The 17,983-nt window shown below is 35.6% G+C and overlaps 1 protein-coding gene across 1 annotated transcript; it reads left to right on the top strand.

Annotated features, from left to right (window-relative positions):
- The first annotated feature begins 2,226 nt into the window (after positions 1–2,226).
- On the top strand, positions 2,227–17,627 carry LOC128994884 (cytochrome P450 18a1). Its single transcript, XM_054419714.1, has 10 exons — positions 2,227–2,246; positions 3,189–3,225; positions 5,951–5,975; positions 7,021–7,149; positions 11,160–11,507; positions 13,167–13,288; positions 13,709–13,975; positions 14,365–14,786; positions 15,631–15,806; positions 16,605–17,627. Exons 1-10 carry the CDS (start codon positions 2,227–2,229, stop codon positions 16,847–16,849), a joined length of 1,791 nt encoding a protein of 596 aa, XP_054275689.1. The 3' UTR covers positions 16,850–17,627.
- The last annotated feature ends 356 nt before the right edge of the window (positions 17,628–17,983 follow it).

Raw genomic sequence — 17,983 nt, 5'->3', positions numbered from 1 at the left:
GGTGGCAAGTAAAGACCGGCACCCGGGGCCTATGAAAATTTTCATTTCAATGTCCTCAGAGTCTAAAAACAAAATATGTTCAAATTGTTTATGACCATGAGCACGATAACTCGAGTAGTTTTGGTTATATTTTGGTTACATTTGGCATGTATTTTAACAGCTGAATAAACTGGGGTTCGCCAAATAGTATGATCGGGTCATGGGAACAGGGTGTTTTAAAGTTGTACAAAGATTGGTATGTTTTTTTGCGATTTTCATTACAGCCATAGTGTAGAGCTTAGAAATACAAACAATGTTGTATATTGAAGCATATTTTTACAATTTAAGGTCGTGGAGAAATTTTACTACCTTATGGAAATATCTATAATATTAAAATGAAACAGGTTTTCTATTTCACGATTCTGAATCAACCACTAGACGGATTTTCATGATTTTTGTGTTGAAAAAAGAAAATTTTGAGAACTAGGGAATGTCGAAGCCATAATTTTAGTTTAGGGTCCCAGTTATTTAGAAATTAAGTTTTAATTTTTTTTAAGTCTAGCAGCCGACGCTAAGATTCTAAACTAACTTTTGGTGTAATATAATTTGTTTCACATAACAGCTGTAAACATTCAGCGTTTGTAACACAAATTCAGCATTTGGATAAAATTAAAAGACATACTAAGGGTTGGCTTATTTATACTATGTGTAATGCTAATCATTGATACGTTCAATCCTTCGATAAGAGGATGACGGATTATTTAAATATACATAGGTAAAATACTAGGATGTTCAAAGGATTTTTTAATAAATCTTTGCAATCTTCGGTTTGTTTTAGTGCAACCAGACGGGTTTTATCCAAAGATATACATATATGAATGACATAGATTGAGCTCAACGTAATCATTGACCTAGGATACTGCAATTAGACTAACCATCCTTTTATGAAATCTAAAAAGTTGTTTGGCGTGTGTTTAATTTTGGTTCCGTTTGGAGGCGCTGAATATTTTATAGTTTAAATAAATGAATATGGGGAATTACGGTGTACATTGATTCAATGAGGGTGGTTTAATTATTAAGGATATTAGAACTGATAACGGAATGGATAATAAACATAGACAATTACGTCACTAGCTTTACTAGCGTGTTTTACGTTTTAAATTCCTTCAACATGTGACCAGTTCTTTTGTTCAAATGAATATTATTTTATTTTTGACTCAGCTGTTTACCAAAACAAACTATATGTTGTTGTTTTTACTTTTCTTTGTTTACACTTATTTATTTAGCAATTGATGCAGTGAAATTGATGTAAGGATATGTGTGGACGTTTCGTTTAATGATGTAAGGACACCAACGTTAATTATGTGTACTGTGAATTTTATTGGATGTTTTCGTTTTTTCTATTCAGACATACTGGAAATTGTGTATAGTATGAATAATTGTATTGTGTTGATATTGATTATGGAAGAGGCAGGTATGCGATGGAATTGTAAGGTGATATCGTTGACTAGGCCTATACACTTTCTCAATTGATAATTAGTCTTTCTACTGTAGGCTGCTATAAAATTTGTCTTTATACGTGTAAGCTAGCAGTTCTGATTTATACTTAGTTTTAACTGACTACTCCCGTACGTAGGACGAGCTAACACCTCGTTTGAATTAAAATCCAATCAGACGAATTAAAATTCAGTTAGTGTGCAGGTTTGCTGCGGCGGAGGTATTTATTTTAATCGAAATACAATAGTCTTTTTTGTTTCCAGCCATTACTGTACTGTTAAATCTCAGCCTTGCGTAAACATGCGTGTCAAATGTACTATAGATATTAATCTAGAATGTTATACATTAAATGCAGGGTTTTTGTATCAGTTGGTACTACTGAATATATACTGTACTTACATCTGAGCTAAATCTGTATATACAGGGAGATCATGAATTTGATCATCACTTATTCAACGCAGATGCAGCTTTTGGAGGTAAATATTGATTTGTTTCCCAGGAACAAAAACTGGACACGGTGCAACTGCGCAGGTGATTAAGAAATTAGTAAACGGATTAATTTTGGGCCCCGGGGTGTTGGTCGTGCTGCGCATGTATACCCTACAGCCAATGCATGATTGAACTGTTGATCCCCCTTGTGTCGTAGGCCGTTTGGTCACTCTTGGTCAGTATTGGTTGAACATTGAAAAGGATTGTGTGACACAACATTTACATAAGTTTATATTATATATTTGTTTTTTTTAAATGAATATGATTGTCAATCTTGCTTAGTACATTTATGAAATGTATTATCATTATTGTCATTACTTTGACTCCAAACTCTGTATAAAGTAGGATTGTATACGGTTGGGAATGAATATTATATGAGTTGAAAATAGTACACCATCTCTCCATATATAAGTTACCTCTGAGGAAGTCAGTTTTATGTTGTAAATGGTAAGGACTGCAAAGATTTTACTTAACACGTCGGTAACAAGTTAAGTGTAAGGCAACCGATAAATGCCCTAAAAATGGCGGGCATTTGTAACAAATCTCTTTCCCTATATCATATAGCGTTATTTTTATTTTTAAACGAGTACGTTTTGTAAGAAAAATTATTTAAAAATCTGCTGAAAGAAACGGCTCCAGCGATTTTTTCAACTATTGAAGTTTATTGTTGGTAATGGTCAGTTACTAAATGTTTATTGCGAACGTTTTCCATAACAATGGAAACATACATTACAAAACGTTTTGGTATCTGAAATCTGAAGCTGTCCTCAGATTGCACAAATAATTTTTTGTATTTATGTTTTCAACTGATTTCTTACTGTTAAAAATCTTAGCCAAAAACATGTATCTGACTTTATATTTTTGTGGAACAATACGATTTGGAAACTGCGCAGTTTGTAGACTACCCTCGACGGAGCCACATGCGCAGTACGACATTTAGTTCGGGTAATCCCTGAATTCTAAGAAATAGATGCGCAGCTCAACATCACCCCAAAAACTAAACCACAATGTTTACATTTGATTTAGTTGCGTAGAGTTCGTTTTGTGATAAATATCTATTTGTATTCAGCCATCTAGCTGATCAAACCAAACCAGTGATAATTTGTTTAGAAAAATGCTGCACAATTTAGTTGTGATTGTTGATATGTTACTATTTCTACAGTAGGTTAAAAGAACTGCATTATTCTCCTCTTCGTAATCACCCGAAGCAAAGTAGGATAAAGTGATAATGTAAATGATATTTTACTGTTTATTACGTGCGTCCAGCTGATAAACCTTGCCTCGAAGGTCAACGAACTCAATGGAGAAAGTGTAAACTTTCATTTGGTCTCAGTGCCATGTGTAAACTCGTTTATTCCTACAATTAACACCTACGGCTTACACTTCTATCGCCGCCATTAACAGTGAGGGAATGTCTTATTTTGCTTTCCCCACCAAGCAGTACACCTCTTTCACACGATCCGGCGCGTTGCTGCGCCGGACAAGCGTGTGTCTCCACACGAGGACGGTTTCGTCCGGCGCGCGCCGTACGGCACTCCTGAATATTTATTATTTGTTCTATTCAGTTGTGGCTCAGTAGTTGCGATGTTAACACCACGCAAAATAATGTTTGGCCATGTACTTAGTATGGAGAAGAAGCGAAAGAAGAAGAAATAATAGACGATTTTGGGTTACAGTATTACACATTACATTACGCAACGATGAAGAAAGATTCTTTTCTTACTTTTGCATGTCTATCAGTGAATAGGCCTACTCCACTTAACTTAAAAGTTCAAATAAAATGAATACTGTAGTTTAATTTAAAATATAATAAATTCGTCATATCTGAAAATTTTGTATTCTAGAAGTCTCAAAACATGTTTCATTACAAAACATGTTTCATTACGTATAAATTAATAATTTTATACTAAATATTCTCCTCTAGGTATAAAGGTAAAAGTTTGATTTAATACTTTAAGTAGGCCGATTTGTATGGGATGAACATACAAATATATGTTTTGTGATAACTTGAAGTATATTATTTTCTGATACAACGATATATAAATTCTTATATACCTGTTGCACCCTCTTGGTCAGGTAGTTTGCCTGAATTGAGACAGCCTAGGGTTGGGCCGTGCGGCGCACGCCGGACCGTGTGAAAGCTCCAATAAGAACCAATAGCCCTTCGCCGAGTTGTCCGGCGTGGACGCCGCGCGGCGCTGTTTGTCCGGCGTAGATGCGTCCGGCGGTAACTCCGAGCACAGATGAGGCAGGCAAGTTAAGGCACATTCAGTCAGGCAGATGAGGTGGCATACAGAAAAAAACCAAACTCAGTAGCCTAACATAATACAACCGAACGTATCCTTCCTCGATTTCAGAGCCTAGTTCAGTTCATCTCTCTCCTTCATTCAGGTCACACCCCTATTTGTCCGCAACTTTCCTAAACTCGAATTAAGCTGCCCAGTAGCTGATAAAAAATGACTAAAACCTGCTCCGCTATACTCAAATGTTTCCTTGTTATTTTGCTAGATATTGTACAGGTCCGATATATAGACACTGCAAATTTTTATCTTATTGAGCGGGGCGAGCGAAGTGTTGGATTAGTTGATATGATGAGTTTGGAATGCCGCAAATACTATAAGGTTCGAGCTTGTCAAGATCACGAAGGACGACTATAGGCAGTAGAACACAATGTGCAGAAGAGACCCGAATATGCTTACAGATCTTGACAACTTAGATCCAGGAGATGTCCCCCTCCCCCAACCACTGTAACAACACTTTATTCCAGCTGAGCAAATGATCCTTGCTAAAATTCAGCCTGTGTTACGTCTATATCAGTATCGTTCGGGTGGACAAATGTGTTATAACATCAATCCTAGTCGTATTTTGAGGATGACTATAGTTTCGAGGCTTGAGACCCATTGTCAAATCATATGTTTTTATTAATTCTCGTTAAAACACAAGTCGTCACAGGGGTCTGACTTAGGGGAGGTACAAATGAGGCATTTAGTTCAAAATTCCTCCGTGAACAGCGCTGTAGTAGAGAGCACTTTTGCAATGAAGGTTTACTAATCGCAAAAATAGTTCTGCTCATAAAATAAAATTATAAATGCCTCAAATTCAATTTTACTATTTTTTAATTATAAAATTAAACTATCATAACCTAACCGAACTAACCAAACTTGCTGATAAAGAAATAATATAACTTAACAAGAGTTTAGTAGTCGGAAAAATAATTCTGTTTAATGGCGTTCCCTCAGCTAATAAGAAGCCCTCAGCTGTCATCGTAGCCTCTTCTATACCTCCCCTGAGTAAATACCGTCGTCACAGTTCCACATATAGTTCACATACATACTCTTTGAACACATAGGCGAGGTTATGGTCATATACGATTTTTGGGTTGATGACTTTCTTTTACTTTCTCCCCCTATACCATAGTATATGGTGCAAGTATTGTTTTGGTCAAAATATTCGAGTTTGAGTTTTGGAGTGGATATATTCGTTTTGGGTCCACCTGGAGTCTGGACCAAAAAAAGTGGTTTTCGAAGTATAAATTACCAGAGTTGAGACTGTGCGTGTGTGTGTGCGTGTGTGCGTGTTTGTATGTGTGGATCTCCTGTGGTCCGATTTTGATGGAATTTGGTATGTAGGTACTAAGCCATGGTATCTCCAGGCATGTTTATGGTGATTTTCCCATAAAACCCACAAAATAACGAAATAATCAAATTTTCTCGAAAATTGCCCGAACGATAATTTTGATAAAAATTAAAAAAATAAAAATAGTACGTTAAAGTTCTTTAAGTTCTGAACAAAATGTTAAACAAGTCCCATTGCTGTAACAATTTCGGTTCAAAGGTTATTGTTACTTATTTTATTTTCCCATTAAAACCTAAAGTAACGGAAAATCGTGTTTTTAAAGCTGGTTTTGAATTAGTATGTTATTGTCCTTATAGTTCAAAACAAAATAGCGCAACCCCCTATTGCTGTAAAAATTAAGGTTCAAAAGTTATTGCAACTTTTGTTATTTTACCTTTGAAATAGCATAGTTGCTCCCACCGCATACCCATGATAATGGTTGTTGACAAGCTAATGGGAGAAAGTATGTGTCAGATTCAGATTGCTGATACCGTTTATTTACACATAGTTTTCAATGTAAACACTCACATTTGACAACGCCACAAGGGTCCAATTTTTGTTGTTGTTGTTTCAAAAGATCATTATTGTTTTAAATGTTGTCAACCCGGCTGTCGGAGTTATTTTTTCGTCTACTCTGATCTTGTTATGTATAAGATTTTTTTTATCAGTTTGTGTGAATTTATACAGTTTATTTTTGTGTAATAAAGCACTTTTTAATTTCATTTCATTATTAGTTCAGTATTATATAATATACAGTAATACTCTAAAACAGGTATTAGAGTACAATAATAATGAATACATGTATAATTCATACATGTAGAATCAATACAATAATGATGAATATAAATGTATAAATATAAATATCAATAAAAATAAAAAAATTAATAATATAAATATCAATTTATAAATATAAATAGATTGCAATAAAATTATCCTGTATCAGCTGTTTTTATTATCTGCAGCTACAAAATTGTATTGAGGGGCTGTGGACAAATTAAAGTGGAACTGGACTTCTTAAAAATACGTTGCCCTTAACATTGAGTTTTTGGAACGAGGTTTGTTCGCGTATTTCCAGAACTAGCCATGAGTAATGCAAATACCATAACATCTTAGATATGCGATTCCTCAGTGACGCAAGGGTTCTCTAGGAATTCATCGCCACGCGCCATCTACTACTGTTTACAACAGGGGAGTTTTACTTCCTAGAAACTAAAAATGATTTCTTCTCCCTAGAGAGTAAAAATTCTACTTTAGACGCGCAACGCATGCATTAAAACGGCTGTTTATGCCCTTGGTAGTCTTTCACAGAAATAGTCTAAAACGAATGTTAAAGTTGATTGTTACAAAAGTGTAAGAAGCGTCTTATAAATGTTTAAAACCATTCTAATTTGTCGACAAAGTTCGACTGATTCCTCTATTAAAGCCTTTCTATTGTTTTAGGAGAATTTGAGTCTGAGCAAAACACTCCCTTTGGCAGGTCATTGCCCAAGATCGCACCACTCACCACTGTCGGCAGACAGGGTTGTTATGCTAATGTGTGGAAGGTCGATGACACCAAGGGGTGCGAGGGTCTGGGGTCGAGGAACTAGGAAGTCCGGGCGGTGCAAAAATCATTCCAACCCCTAATAAAATAGAGAAAGTCGCATTTCGACAGTTGTAAATAATGAAATTACGTTTTACAGATTTTGAATGTCTTACTTGGAAGCTATTATAACTGAAGGTCGACAACTAATGGTAAAAAAACAGTGTTTGGACCCCGAAAATAAATCTAGGGTGTATAATAAAAATATACCAGAGACATATACAATTAATTTTGACCATTTTAAATGTCTTTAATGTTATGAATCAATTCGGCAATACAGTACCTTTTCACTGATTGCTGGCTAGAAGTGTCGTGTTGTATAACAAAATGTCATGTCTATATAATTTGTTTGATTGTGACAGTTATTGCGAGGTGCGCGCAAATTTAACGATTCTCGATGATCCATCAAAAGAGGGAGTCTTATGAAATTGTATGTGTGTCTAGTTTCGTTGTAAATACTTATCAATGACAACAAGCTCTCTTCCAAGTATTTGTATTCAACGTTCACAACAGACTACTAATGAAATCTCGACTCTCGAGACACCGTTACAGGGTGATGTACATTATCTCACTGCGTTCAACAATTATTATCTTGAATTCCTAGATTTGTAGTTGGCAATTCAAACCCACGAAACCTAAATAAACCCAATGATGTGAGGGTTTACCAGGTAGCAATTTGTTCAAATATAACTTAAATGATATTTCATAATGAAATGTGATTAATATTGATTAAGAAAAAAGTGCGATTGAGTTAAGCATTTTATAAATTGACTTCCTGCAGAACATAAAAAGTTTAGTTAGAAACAATCATTCATAAGGCCCATATTTCAGGAAACAAACCAGCTATAACGCATTTTGTTTTGTAGTAGACGTTTAGTAAAGAATTTCGAAATATAATAGTAAGCCTAGACGAAAATTCGTTGCAAAAAAATTCCTGCATTGAGATTAAAAACTTGAACTAGCCCATTAAAAACAAAATTTTACCAATTTTATGGATTTTGATCTATAATTATGCAAAATGTAACATACAAAACGACAAGTGTGATTTGACTTAAACGCTAAAATCAACGAAGTCAACCCCTCAATGTAATCAAAGATTTTCCAGAATTGATATACTTGAGATCAGTTTATTGAACCAAAGTCAACACGTCGTGTATAATTTATAACCTCTCATGATAATTCAAACCAATAATTCTCCAAAGGTGCCCGAACAAAAAACTTAATAACCAATTAACCTTTAATTTTCCCATAAGTATTCATGGTCTGTCATCCCATAACACCCACTTCCGATATGATTCGACCAATGATTAATCTTAGAAGTAATCGAGCCGATAATTTCGGGGCAGATGCTCATCCCTCGACTTTGGTTTTACACCTGCGTCGGGGGTTGGTGACCTGAAACCGTTATTTCATCCCTACAGGCGGCGCGCGGCGCGGCGAGGCGGGTCGTCCGGGTTTCGCGTCTGAGCCGTTTATGGTTTTTTGCTCCCAAGATGAATAGGTCTACAGTTTGGTCTCTAAAGCACCAGGGGTTTGAATGTCACGTAAATTGATCGACCGATACTAGATTCTGTGAATCTCTATTGTATCTCTACAATGCTTGTTGGTCGCAATCGAGCACAGTTTCATGGTAACCGATTGTAATAATGTTCTGAAGTAGGACGTGGGTAAATATTATATTGTGTTCAGTACTTTGATGATTGTTGGTTTGACTAAACGTGGATTTTGGTAATAATTTTGTGGGGATAAAGAGAGTTTATGAAACTATAGTAAAAATAACCCGTTTTGATGAAATGTACAGGCGAGTAAAAATGTACTGTACATTCATTAGGGAGTTCGCTACTATTTTAGCGTGATCAAACTATAGGAACGGGGGTTTACGTGGTAAAAATAGTTTTCTATTTTAATCCCCAAACATACAATGTTGTGATTTCTTTCTAAACTATTTTGTAGAGCTTAAAAGCTAATAGTTCAGTAAAGTAAAGCGTATTTGTTTTCCTAATGGTTATGGAGAAAATAGAATAAATGCATTCCCACGTAAGTTTTATGGAGGATAAATAAACTGTTGTTGCGTGCTTGTTTATGAATGTTTTGATCAAATTTAGCAAAATTAATTATTTCGTACTACGCAATTAACATTTCAATTCCAAAAACAAACTTTGTTCCCTGTCCTGTAGGAGAAAAACCTACTAATTAACCTTAATGTTATTTCAATATAGAATAAATCTGACAATTGTAAGGAGTAAAGATCCAATTAGCCAAATGGACATTCACTTAGTAGTCTGTTTGCTGCGGCGGGGGTAAATGTACCTTGAATGATTAATATTACAGTATTTTTAAATCAATAATTAAAAAAAAAACTTTGTTGACATATTGTTTTCATCCTAGGCTACATAATTTTATCCATACTGCAGCACAAAGAATATTCGGCTGCAAATGTATTATGGTAACAAGATAAGCTTGGATAAACAGTCCAAATGCTTGCCGAGAAAGCCAACATTGTTAATTTGCTAGGGAACTCGTGTCGAACGATTAACTAGAAATAATCGGAAACGAGTGAAGAGGAAATCACGTTCTCCTTATCAATGTTTGCCCTAGAGGCGGCAAAATATTTTCCATGATAAGAACCAAGAACTGACCGTGCGCGCGTCCTTGGCTGCTAGCGCTGTGGTCCCCGGTGGACAGACCTGGAACTACGTGAGTAAACAAACCAAACCAGCCAGGAGCGGTCTTCGCTCTTCGCCGCTTCAGTTGCTCACAACACTTCGGCGTGAACGTGCACACGGCTGTCCTCTGAGATGCTGCGATGTTTTTGAAAATAAAACTTATCTTACCCCTCCATCCCGTAGTTTGATATATGCCTCTGACGATGAGTCGGGTTAAAACGACGATTAGAAAGAATGTGAGCTGAAAGGATGAATATCTACATTTTTAATGTTCAGTATTTATGTTCCTTTTCATTTAATTTATCAATGCACATCATTTTAGTGTACTATATACTTCCCCGAATAAAATAAATTAACTTGATCTCATTTTCTAATTTAACTGGTCTAATATTTTCTGGAACTGTGCTGATTTATCCATAGAGAAGACACCTTGTCATGAAATACCAAATTTGGGCCAAATAAGTTGGTTACATTTATAAATTATCTTATGTATAGACAATCTTTATTAGTTATCAGAATTTTAATCAAAATAAAAACTATACTGCATTATTTCTGTATAAAAAATACGACAATTTTTCTGTTCAGAAGCACTGGTCGTAGGAAAGTGTTTTAATCAATGCTCTAAAATACCATAAACAACTACATGTTTCGTCATAAAAGTTGCAATATTTTAACGTTGAAGACGATAGTAGGAATATAATTTGATTAATTCAAAACAGAGCCGTACTTGATGAATTATCCAAATTCTATCTATTATACTTGTAGTGCAAATCAAACAACTTGCTTAAACGAAGTAATAAAGTACATGAGTATACTTTCCAATTGAATACTATTTAAAGAAAAAAAAAATTAAAAGAGACTGTATGGTTGTTAAATTGTACAATTAGTTAATTGGATAGCCTATAATTTAACTATTTCCAAGTACACAAATAATAAGTCTTTCATTATTCTCTCTAGGCTCCAATGTTGTCTATAAATCCTCAAACTATTTTTAGATGCTTTCTAAGACTAGACTTTTGTGTAAGCAGTGTTGTTATTGTTTTAAGCTAGAGATCCCAACCAAAAAACCCGTAAAAATGATCAACGAAACAACTTCGGTTAACAACTACAATGTAAATCAAAAGAAAGTTCCACACAACGATAACTTAAAGTAATTCCACTAATTCCAGTAATAGTTGTCTACTTTTACTACAACTGCTGCAGATTTGCACGTGACACCCTGGCGCACTGGAGGGGAGGGGAGGTATTGTTGTCGCTCATTGTTGCCCCTCCCCTCTGGCCAGTATAAGAGCGGCGGCCGGTACGGTGTGCTGTATTTGTCACGATGATAGTCGACCGACTAGCATCCCTGTGCGCAGCGCACGCCGACTCGGTCACTTTGAGTGTGTTCGTGCTCGCCCTTCTCGTAGGAAGACTCCTCACGCGGTGGTGGAAGTTGAGGAAACTTCCCCCGGGACCCAGAGGACTTCCCATCCTCGGATATCTCCCGTTCTTCCGCGGCGACACTCACCTTCACTATCTGGAGCTGGCGAAGAAGTTCGGTTCCGTGTTCAGCATCAAGTTAGGAAATCAACACGTTGTCGTACTCAGCGATTATAAACTCATCAGAGAGGCCTTCAGGAAGGAGGAGTTCACTGGACGACCACAGAGCGAGTTTAGTGATATCCTAGGAGGTTATGGTGAGTACAGTGTTTACTTGTTGAGGAAGTGAATTTTGGGTTTAGTCTCCTTTAGTTAAAGAACTCATTTGACTCTCTCTTACTTTAGCTTAAAGGCAATTCAAAGTAATTAAAAAGTGACTATTAAAACGTGACGAACGTGAACGTGAATTTTGGGTATAGTCTCCTTTAGTTAAAGAACTCATTTGACTCTCTCTTACTTTAGCTTAAAGGCAATTCAAGGTACCCTAATTAAAAGTGATTTTTAATACGTGACGAACCGTTTGGTCAGAGAACTATGGGAATCTAAACTGTATGGTATAGCCTATTTCTCACACATTATTATGCGTGTACAAAGTTGTTGTTGAAACCTTAATCTAAAATAAAATTTGATTTTTCCGACGTTTCGATGTACAAATTTTTTACCAGAAAAAAAATAATAGTCTTATTTTTGTGTGGTAATTTGGAAATAAATTTAATTTTAACGGATCTAAAGTTCATGTTATAAATACTATTTGTATACGATGATAATAATAATGATCTTTCAATTTATAACTAGAATCTAGCCGTAGTTTTAAGATTATTTTTGTAGAATTTAAAAATTTATCGTGTCATGTTTAATTCAATATTCCCTTGAAATTAGTTTGTAAACTTTTCATTCAGTTAAGTATTTTTTAAATATTATAGACTAAATATTTGTATTAATAAAGACTATATGTGTATTGGTTTAGTTCAGTTATCAAAACAACAAATCGCAATCATCAGGTTTGAATAACCAAACTAACTAATTATGAAATCATTGTTTGTATTAAATGAACCTTTTAAATAAGGGCATAGGTATTTTAACAAGAATTTTAATCAGGCCTACTTTACTATATCTCCCTTTTTATTAGTAATTAATTCAACATGTAAATTCATCGTCTTAGTGCATTTGAAACGTACGTCAGCACACCATGGGCTATAACATTTTAGGCCTATAACCAGTACTAAGAAAGTTAATTTCAAATGTATTCGATATTAGGAAAAATTTAAGAAGAAATCAGTAATTCAGAACTAGTCAATTATTAGGCTACTATTTGCACAATGCAATAGGCATATTGTACTAAGGAATGAAAAATTATGTATTCAGTTATGGTCAAAAACGCTTTTGCAATGAGTGTTAGACAGTCTCCTTTAACTTACATTTTATAAATAAAACAGAGTTATACTGAGATAGAATAACTGTCCCTTGGGGCCGATATTTGTGGCAAAAGTAGGACATATGTAGTGATTATTGAGATTTCATGTTAATATTAACTTTAAAACAAACTTTAAATGAAGTAAAGCCGGCGGAGCCGGTATGGCCGGTATGGATATAGAGTAGGCTTCTACGTCTGTGACTGGAGCTGAAAAAGTCCTTGGCTTCCATACTACAATCTCGCATTATAATACGTCTGTCGAAACCCCTTTATGTAACTTAGGAACTATTATTTCGAAACGACGGTGTTATTATTTTGAATGGGCTTGCCAAATAAACGTGTCCGGAATAGTACTTTACTTTACCCAAGGACGGTGCCTTTGAACACATCATGGTTCAATGGACATTGGATAGCTCGATCGCCAACGGTTGAAATTTGATGAAAAATAATACAAACATAGTATTGATTTGGGGAAAATTAAAACCTTCTCGTTTTATTTCAGGAGTGATTAACATTGATGGAAACTTGTGGAAAGACCAGAGACGGTTTCTGCATGAAAAACTTCGAAAGTTTGGCATGACCATCACAGACAGTGGACGCACCCACATGGAGTCCAGAATAATGGTAAGAAGGGGTTTTCATCTCAATATTCTATAAGTTTATAGTGTATTAATATCAATAATTTTAAATATTTACCAAGTCAAGATTCATCTTTTTAAAATCTTTGTGGAAACACGTTCTAGCATTTGCCTTAATATAAAAATGCATAAAGCATTAGTTTCTCCAGTTTTTATGGGCTAAAATGCAAAAACATTTTCCATTCTATATATCCTTCTATTAAATTTCATCGAAAAGTATTAAAGTATAATAAGCATTAAAGTATTTCAGTAATTTGTCCTGTATTCTTTTCACACAGTTTTTTTCAAATTCTCAGATAGTATAATATATCCATCTTTGACTACTAATTCTTACTCTGAATGCCACCTAAGTTATTTTCTTTCTTCCTAGTTTATCACTTCTCACCATCTCATGTTGTTATTGCAGAAGGAGGTGCATCTGTTTCTCCGCAGCCTGGTGGAGTGCCGCAGTCGCCCCACAGATCTCAATCCTGTCCTCGCCACTTCCATCTCCAACGTCATCTGCTCAGTCATCATGAGTGTGAGGTTCTCCCTGGAGGACCCGAGGTTCAAGTTGTTCATGGACCTCATCGCTGAGGGGTTCAAGCTGTTCGCTCGCATGAGCTATGTCAACTTCATCCCCATTATGAGATATCTTCCAGGACTTCAGGCCACCAGAGCCAAGATTGCCCAGGTTAGTTGAGTTTATTATAAAGTAATATTACTGGTTAATCTGAAAAGTGATCTAAAGGGGAACTAAATTGTGAATATGTACATTAGAACTTTTATGTCATTCGGTTCTAACATTTTGTTCGAAAAGAATGACCTAACTTATTTCAAACTACTTTAATCTTTATTGAGCTATCTTTGATGTTTTTAATTTTTTGGTTTGATTCCTGTTTCCCTTCTATTATAAATTTTTTTTAAGAGCCAAAAACATTTCAACAGGGTTTCTAGTACCGGTATTTTATTTTTTTAACCCATGGCATTGAATCTGGTAAAGTACATAATTTTGTACCAGGAGGAATAACAAAGTAAAAGTAGATTTTACAATGTATCTAAAATTCCTAATTCCTCTTGCAGAATCGCAACGAGATGGCTCAGTTTTTCCAAGAGACTGTGGACAACCACAAAAAGACCTTCGACCCCTCCAACCTAAGAGACATCGTGGATACCTACATCCTGGAGATCCAGGAGTCTACGGCCCAGGGTCGGCTGATGTTTGGAGGGAGGGACCCGGACCGCCAGATACAGCAGGTGATCGGGGACTTGTTCACCGCGGGAATGGAGACTATCAAGACTACGTTGCAGTGGAGTGTCGTCTACATGTTGAGGAACCCTGAGGTGGCCAAGGCAGTGCAAGAGGAGCTGGACCAGGTGGTCGGCAGGACAAGACTACCTAACCTCAGGGACAGAGAGTTCCTGCCTTACACCGAGTGTGTCATACTGGAGGTGCTGCGGATATCTAGCGTTGTTCCTCTCGGCTCAACACACGCTGTCACTAAGTAAGTACCATTTAGCTTGACAATTTATATGAATTTAAATTTACACATCATGGGAAATCAAACAAGAAAATTTAATACTAAGCGACACTAGTTACAGGGGTGGTATTTGGGATTTATTAATTTTTCTCTAATGAATATATATCTGAATTAAAAAAAAATATTATCATACCTATTATATGTAAACACTTTAAATTTGTTTCAAAATGTTTAAACCTAATTCATTTTTAAATATAGGCTATTTTATTACTAAACTAAAATATTCTCCACAAAATAAAACCTATGTTATATTTTTTAATCTCTCCTACATGCAATTCCAATGACCCTTGTTGAAGGTTTGCACTTAGAAACAATAGTGAGATATTATTACAGAGAGGGCAATAACCCAAAATATAAACAAGACTGTGGAGACAATGAACCAGGTTATTGGCCATCCTTGCAATGGTTAATGACCAATGTGATATGGCTATTGACTCTACCAGTTCACTCACTGCATACTGGTACTACATTTCACAATACCATGCGTTCCACTGATTATAAATAATTACAAATCTTTTTCAGCTTGTTATATTTTGAAATATGGTACTTGTAATCACAATTAGATGTTAAACTTTTGGTTGTTAATTTTACAATCTAACTATAGGTACTTTAATTATGTTTTCACCAATCATCTAAAAATTAAACTCTAAAATTATTTGTTTTTCTACTAACATTACATTTTTGATTTCCTATTCTAGTTACCAGAGATATAAACCAAACCATTCCACAGAGTAGAACTGAGTAATGAAATATTGTTACAAGATTCATCGCTAATCCCGTGATGTTTCAATGTGTCTGTGTTTCTCAGGGATGTCGAGCTGGGAGGGTACACCATTCCACAAGGTGTCCAAGTAGTCCCTCACATCCATGCAGTCCACATGGACCCAACCCTGTGGGACCAACCAGAACAGTTCCGCCCTGAGAGGTTCCTCAATGCCGAGGGCAAAGTCCAGAAACCTGACTTCTTCATACCTTTTGGAGTTGGTAAGTATTTTTACAAATTATTTAATTTACAAAATTTTTGTTTGACTCAAACATTTTTTAGGAATAAATTGAGACCAGACCAAATATACTTTTGACATAAAATGAGGTTACTAATCTGTCGTCAATCAGTCCTAGATATTGTCGTGGATGACTATAGTTTCGGGGTTTAAACCCCATTTTCAAATCTTCTCTTCAGTCGTCATATGTCAAACATAGTCTGTTGCATATGTTTGACATATGACTACTGAAGAGAAGATTTGAAAATGGGGTTTTAATCCCGAAACTATAGTCATCCACGACAATATAGGACTGATTGACGACAGGTTAGTAACCTCATTTTATGTCAATAAATCAATCCTGGAGGCAAATAAATATACTTTTGTTCACAATCATATAAAAAAATTGATTGAGAGAAATTATTTTACAGTTAATTAAAATGTTTGAAAATACTGCTATAGTTTTTTGTACTCAGTTAAAATAAATGTTGTACAATCACAATAAAGGCATCTTTTATTTTTGTCAATAGTACTAATGCGTTGTAGTTATACCTTAAAAAATGCATAAGGCCTACACTTATTTGTATATTTAAGACATATGATAGTTTCACCTTTGACAAATTTACAGCAAAAACTTTTTTCCATTGTACAATATTAATTTATTTAAAAGTTTTTATTTGATGAAGCACACACAGTATTAAATCCCAATCTTTAATAGTATGCCAAATGCATTTTAATATACTGCAAACCGACTGTTTATTGTATAGCATTGATTATTCTAATTCACTCTTCCTCTCCACAGGTCGTAGAATGTGCCTAGGAGATGTTCTCGCACGTATGGAGTTGTTCCTGTTCTTCTCCTCGTTCCTCCACTGTTTCCACGTGTCAGTGCCGGAGGGTCATCCCCTGCCGTCCCTGCAGTACGTCCCGGGGATCACCCTGACACCTCAGAGTTTCCAGGTCGCCCTGACCCAGAGGATGCTGCACGACTGCGACCTGGAGTTTCTCTCTGATCACCTGACAAGTCGCAACGTCGGCTCTCACTGAACCCCTGTGATGTAAAGTGACTTTAAACATGTGATTTCCAAGTGGACCTTGAATGTTGAGAGATTTTATTGTATGTGCTATAAGTGAAACTCGTACATTGTGTAACTCGTCCTACAATTTGTTCCAACCGGTGAATTTCAAACAAATTTAAACATGTCTAGTTTAGAAGCAGAGCGCTGGCGTGTGAATTACGTTATAGTAATCTCGCCTGTTGGGTTCTCGATCTCGTCAAGTTTGTGAGTACAACACCACGGTTGTATAAAGTTTGTAGTTGTACATAGGAACTCATTTTACCATTGTGTTCATTTATCAGTTTGTAGTTGTACATAGGTACTCATCTCACCATTGTGTTCATTTATCAGCTCATTAACGAAGTTCTAGTCAGTCGGTTGTGCTAGCTTGGCTATGCCCAGTTTTGTAATTTCTTTGTATTTATTGTAGTTTCGCCTAGGTTAGTATGTCGGTTTACGAGTTCCTTGCATAAGGTTGGGCATTTTGAGTTTTAATGTACACTGCCTTTCCACACCGGTTGCATATTAATTTATGTTATGTTTCTAAAGATTTTCTATGTAAAACCAGAATGACTTAGGCTAATTACTTAATGAATTAAAATGTTTTATGTTATGGATTGTACAATTATTTATGATTTGTCTACAATTTTACAAAATGATGTATATATTTTTATGAATTTTTTATTTTAATTTAAAGATGTTGCTGTATAATCAGTACTAAGGTAAACACACTGTACAAACCCAACCGTGCCTAGTGTAATAAATTATTTTCATTTTGATAAATACTGTCTACTTGATTGGCTAGAGCCTCCCTGGTCCTTCGTCCATTGCCCTTTAGGTTATGTAACTGTGCCAGTTGAGGATCAGCAGTTTTTGTTGGACTCAAGAATGTGCCAGTTTTGGACTTATCTCGACCTAGATGTTGCAACGTAGTACAAGGCACATGGTCAGGCATATGAGAGAATAATCATACTTAGATTATGCGACAGGTAACTAGATAGATGAGCAAATCATAACCAACAATCTGTCTGTCGGGTCAGGAAATTCATCATTTAACACTAATGTGCAAAAAAAGTGTTCTTCAGAAGTAGCTTTGCTTTGACTCTTAACAAGTGAAAGATGA

This window comes from Macrosteles quadrilineatus, unplaced genomic scaffold (genome assembly GCF_028750875.1).
Source record: "Macrosteles quadrilineatus isolate MER2022 unplaced genomic scaffold, UCM_ALF_1.0 Scaffold_1__1_contigs__length_201487025, whole genome shotgun sequence".
Lineage (NCBI taxonomy): Eukaryota > Metazoa > Arthropoda > Insecta > Hemiptera > Cicadellidae > Macrosteles > Macrosteles quadrilineatus.
This window is presented reverse-complemented; position numbering and strand designations above follow the sequence as displayed.

Bases quoted from the DNA above. Each gene is read 5' to 3' on its own strand.
- LOC128994884 (XM_054419714.1), top strand. From the start codon at position 2,227: ATGATTGTCAATCTTGCTTA. The intron at 11,508-13,166 runs GTGAGTACAGTG...GTTTTATTTCAG, and splicing joins TGATATCCTAGGAGGTTATG to GAGTGATTAACATTGATGGA. The intron at 14,787-15,630 runs GTAAGTACCATT...TGTGTTTCTCAG, and splicing joins TCAACACACGCTGTCACTAA to GGATGTCGAGCTGGGAGGGT.